General features: G+C 48.2%; 1 protein-coding gene across 2 annotated transcripts in view; it reads right to left on the bottom strand.

The window, feature by feature from the left end:
• GAREM1 (GRB2 associated regulator of MAPK1 subtype 1) overlaps positions 1-5,186 on the bottom strand; it is an 83,262-nt gene extending 78,076 nt beyond the window's left edge. Inside the window, exon 1 of one of the 2 annotated variants that reach the window (XM_023756409.1) lies at positions 5,012-5,186. In XM_023756409.1, the coding sequence (XP_023612177.1) occupies positions 5,012-5,015 (4 nt within the window). In that variant the 5' untranslated portion in view covers positions 5,016-5,186. The remainder of the gene's footprint in view (positions 1-5,011) is intronic. The other variant, XM_023756408.1, reaches the window with a different exon arrangement.
• Between the last annotated feature and the right edge of the window lie 482 nt (positions 5,187-5,668).

The raw sequence follows: 5,668 nt of genomic DNA, 5'->3' as shown, positions 1-5,668 counted from the left end.
GTCAATACCGCTACCCGAGGAAACCCGCCTCGGAGCTCAGCACCCAACGCAACGGGGTCCTTTCGGGGGGGACCAGGAGCCCCGTCTGATGTGAACGGTGTACCTCCACCATCTCCCAGTGAAGGCGGCCCGGGAGGCGAGGCATCTGAACGCTCCTTTCCATGTCCTCTCCCACCAACTAGCTCCCCACGACCGTCCTGCACCACTGACCGCTGCCCCGAGTCCCGAGGGGGAGTGGAGGCAACTCTAACTGCACATGCACATTCCCATTTCACAGGCCTCCTGAAAAGACATGGGGGAGCAACAAAGGCCTGGAAGGCCCCTCACGTCGTGAATCTGCGCGATGACCCACAGGACTTGAGCTGCCGGGGTGAAATCACTGAGCCTGCTGGGGTGAAATCACCCCGTGTGCTCCAGAGGAGAACGCAGCTGCGCAGAGAGCTGCTGGAGGCCGCCTGGCCTTCCTTCTCCTTCTGCCCCCTCTGTGAGAATGCCATTGGCTGCAGGTCACGTATCAATACCCATCTCAAGCCCCCATAGAGCTTTAAATGGAGAGAATGGTACTCGTATGGTTGCTAATCATCGATACTTTTAATGGAAAAGATCAATAAAAAACAAATGAAAGAAAATATCAAGGACTGGGGAGGGGGGTTGGGTCAGGTATCGTTCAGAGTCAAGACTCCTTCCTGAATTATTTCCTGACGACCTCACCACACCCCAGGACACCTGGTACACCAAGCAGACACCACTAGACCCCAGTGAATTTGTCCCACGTCACCCCGACGCAGTCACTGCTGCGGCGTCTTTCTCCCCGGAGATGGATTTGTCCAGAACACGTGGAAATTAGTGAGCAGAAGACTGAGCAGTGGCCCAGCCGCTATGTGCCTTTCACTTCCTCCAACTGTGACATTTGGGGGATGAACAAGATAATCCTTCCCTTTGAGCTGTGAGTGGCTATGAGCATCATCAGAATATATAGAAGACAAGACGTTATTTATACCGGTACTAGATGGAGAACATTATAAAAGTTTCCACATCCTGGTAATTTACAACTACTTTGTGGCAATTTTAAAGTAAACATGACCACACAGTTTATATCGACATGCTTATAAGAGTCTAAGATTAAGTTTAACCATAGGCATAACTCCCAATGTTTACAGTCATGTTCTGTGAAATTCTTGAAGCCAGTGTTCCTCAATTTATAAGCCACACTCTTTTGATACCTAAATTCCTAGTTTCCTTGTACTTAAAATTTCAAGGTAAATGCAATATTGTCTAGTGCAAGGGAAGTTTACACTTGATCTTCGCCAAAAGGCTGAGAAGCGCTACGAGGGAAGGTTAAATGTTGAGTATGCCGCTTTACACTGCTCAAGCTCAATTTCTGTCACCTGCATCACTCAGGCTGGCTACCAATGAGAGCAGCTAAGGTTGTACCAAGATTATGTCCAACTTCCTGCTGTTTACAGTCTCTGTATATCCTAATGCCTCCTCGCCATCAAACCACATAAACACGTCATGGATCCCTGTCTTAATACATGGCAGGTCCTCTGATAGGCATGTGAGATACGCAGTAGAATCTGTACTTGCCCTCCAAGAGCTCAAGATGTCCTGGGGAGAAGATCATCATAAATGTGCCACATCGCAGACAGGGGTACAGGAACCCCGAGGCACCTGGGAGACTCCCCAGAGGTCACCTGGGTGACCTCTGCATGTCGTGAGGAGAGCATGGCCAAAGAGGGGGGGCATAGCAGGGCCACCCCCAGGGCGGTGGGAATGCACAGGCAGGATTTGGGTCACAGAGCACCTCACTCTGTCATGCTGACTCCTGCTTGTTGGCCTGGGGGTCCACAAAAGGGTTTCCGGCAGCGGTTCTCAACCTGTGGGTCGCAACCCTTTCACAGGGGTCGCCTAAGACCATCGGAAAACACAGATATAATTACATATTGTTTTTGTGATTAATCACTATGCTTTAATTATGTTCAATTTGTAACAATGAAATTGGGGGTCACCACAACATGAGGAACTGTATTAAAGGTTCACGGCATTAGGAAGGTTGAGAACCACTGGAAGGCGTAAGGTGGGTCAATTAAAAACACTGTGGCTTCACGCTGATGACCTTCCTGTCTACCGTGTGGGTAGCAAACTTCAGGGGAACAAAATTGGAGGCCGTTCAAAGGTTTTGAATCAGGGCAGCAGAAACATGCTTGTTAAGAAGGACACATCTGATATGCAGAGAAGATAGACTCAGTGGGACCTGGAACCACAGGATGTGGGGGAGGAAGTGGTGGGAAGACTCCCAGCTTTCTGGCTCAGGTGGCAATGCCACCAAACAGGATGCAGGAAGGAGAGCAGGTTTAAGGGTGGAGGTGACTCTGGAGTCGGCTACCCTGAGCTGAGTGGGACAGTCCTGAAGACCTATCTCAGGGAGGAAGGGGAGGGGCCACGGATGGCACTCTGGTGACACGGAGCACCAGGGGCAGGCGACACTGAGGGTGAGAGAGCTTGGAGATGGGCCAGGAGCACGTGGACAGGTCCTGGCAGCATTGTGATCCTGGATTTCAGGGAGAAAAACGCAAATAGTTTCAAATGTGGTAGAAAGATCCATCATGGAGAAAGTGGGGTACACCAATGACCTGAGCAAAAGCTATTTCAAAAAGTTATTAAATGAGAGTCAGGCCACAATGAGTTATAAAGTGAATAAGAAGGAGCAGAGATGACTGGCCAAGGAGCTGTTAGATGTAGAAATAGGGTTAAAAGGCAGGATGTGGATTGGGTAGGTTTGTTTTTAAAATCAGCTGAAATTTCACTACCTTCTGATAGCCAACACTTGCATAATTCCTTTGTGTGCATGTATATCCTATATAAGAAAAGCCTAATATGCATATCAACTGAATGGTGAAACGACAGGTGGAATGACCAGTCGCTATGACGCACACTCACCACCAGGGGGCAGCCGCTCAATGTAGGAGCTGCCCCCAGCCTGCAGGCCCCAGGCCAGCCAAGGCGGGTGCCAGCAGGGGTTCCCTCCCGCCCCCCGCATCGCCCCGCTGGTCACCCCACAGATCGGCCTTGATCGCCGGCCAGGCCTAGGGACCCTACCCATGCACGAATTTCATGCATCGGGCCTGATATATACACACACACACACACACACACACACACACACACAAAAGTAAATATATAGATACATACACAGGTAATGATGCACAGATACAAAGGACACTTATTGCTGAGATGATTACGTACGAATAAAGTGAATTATATCTTTACACCGAAACCACTCTAAGTTATCACAATCACAAGCATATGCATAAAAGGATAGTCTCTCTTCTAAATCAAAACCCAAGACCTTTCTGTGACCTACACTCCCCTTTGACAAAACCGATCTGTGTCTTACTTCTGAGAAATGGAACAGACACACCCAATCCGATTGCTTTTTAGAAGGTGGAGAGCAATTACCCACTTGGAGCGTTTCCAGGGGTTTAAACATGCAATCGTCCGAGTAGAGCCCTAGGAGCGGTACCTCTGAGGGCAAACCACCCCCTCGCAAGGGGGTGCTGACAATATACACCCTGAGTGGCACCCAGTGAGTCACCTCAGAGGGCAAGTTCCACCCTGCGAGGCTCCCACACCTGCCTCTGTCCCAGCACCACAACAAAGAACGCACAAAGCTCTCCTGTGTGGTGAGGCAATGTCAACAAGGCTGGGAATACTGGTTCCACTGGCCCCGGCAGCTGAACGGCCACAGGACTTGGCTTGGGTTTGCTCCACCAGGAAATGGGGCAAGAGGTCAGGGCTGTAACTCAGAAAAGGCGTCCCCCAAGGACTCGCAGAGAAGGCAGCATGGCCTGGGTTGTTAATGAAAAAAATGGTGTGTCATGTCATGTTTGTTTTTTTTTGTAGAGGGACACAGACACAAGCAGCTTCACACTTTGGTGACGGCTCTCTCCTCGCCTTCTCACTGTTCTTAAGCCAGTTTCCCTCCCATTGCAGTTATCCGAGCCGTCAGTAGAGGAAACATGTTTGACACAGCCAATAAAAATCTGAACTTTTATTTCCAACTAGAAAATGAAGAACTCGATAGTCCAGGAGCCTAGCTGGAGGAGACACAGAAAACTGTTCTACCAACCCGGAAGATAAGCCCTTCTCTTATTTAGAAGGTCAAAATCACCTCTTCCTGTCTTAATAGGCATGTTTTAATAGAAGGAAATAGTATGTACTCAGGTAAAAACTAAGTTCCGTGTGGAGGGGAGATTTCTTTCCACCACCATTGGACAGACACAGGTGGAGTCAAGGGGACCCTGGGAGACAGGAGACAAGACTATGTGGACCTCAAAATGCAAAGCAGGCCACCGGCAACCACCAGGTTCTTCGGGGGGACGATCAGAGCGGGTGACGGAGAAGGGGTGCGTCCTGGTGGCCTCATCACCTCCTAAGCCTCCTTGGCCGAGCCCTCCAGGGAACAGAAACGCTTTCCCTCACGGAAACAAGTGGGAAATGGTGTAGAAGGTAAAGAAGACTTTCCTTTTCTGGTTTGGTCAAATTTTAGAAAAATTTAAAAAAAAAATCTACATTTTCTCTTCCTTCACATTTTCCCAAGATTCTGACAAGAAACAGTGAGAAGAAGTGAATTTTTCAGGTCTTGAGGACATACTGTTTTACCAGCAAAGCCACCTGAAAATAAGGCATCTGGAAGAAGAAGCCCAAATGGACCAGCTGTCTCACAGCGTGTTCTAGCTGCCCACGCGTGCATATTTCCGTAAGAACATCACTGAGCTTGGTCACTGTGTGTTGTCCTCATTGTTTTCAACCTGGTAATTTTCCACCACCCGCTTTCCAGTGAACCAGATTCGCTGCCATGTATGAGAAGACGCCTACATTATTTTTGTAAATCCGTCTTCAAGACCTCATAAAGCCGCAGATAAGACTTTCTGGCAAATGAACAGATTGGTAGTCACCCTGAATAAACTATGCGGCCACAGTGCTCATTATTGATGGACGTTGTACTTACTCATTTCATGTCGCCAATACACTGGCTGCGAGCTTTGGCCAAAGCTTAGAACCTGGCATGTGGTTCGAGCAGCTTCATAGCAGCAGTGATAAGATCGGGTTGAGCTCTCATATGCCAAATGCTCAGGCTTCCGCTGAAGAACATGAACCCGGTGTTCACGCCATGCATTTGCTACCAGATGTTTCACTCATGGTCTTCAAAGACATGAGGAACATTCCAGTAGATGCTGGAAAGGTGACACTCTGTCACCTCGTGAGGTCATGTGGCTCATAAATTCCTTTTCTGGCCGTTAGCCTGTTTTGCACACCGTGCTGTCATCACACACCACCCCCTTCTTATCTGCATCTGTACACTAAGTAGACAAGCTTCCTGGAATTTGCAGGTTGATGTGTTCTCGGAGCAATGATTTAGCTCTCACCTCCCCGGCAAGCAATGTTCTCCTTGATGGCATGTACCCATGTAATAGGATAATATTCTACCACTAGCTTATTTGATCCAAACTGATAATAATCAATTACTCACCTTATGCTAGACCCTTCCTAGGATTCAAGCAAAATAATATAGCTCCAACAAAAATGAACTTTGCATTAACTAATATATACATATATGTAAATATATGTAACGTCAAGATGATGAAGGAAGATAAAAAAGTAAAGG

This window comes from Myotis lucifugus, unplaced genomic scaffold (assembly GCF_000147115.1).
Source record: "Myotis lucifugus unplaced genomic scaffold, Myoluc2.0 scaffold_93, whole genome shotgun sequence".
Classification (NCBI taxonomy): domain Eukaryota; kingdom Metazoa; phylum Chordata; class Mammalia; order Chiroptera; family Vespertilionidae; genus Myotis; species Myotis lucifugus.
This window is presented reverse-complemented; position numbering and strand designations above follow the sequence as displayed.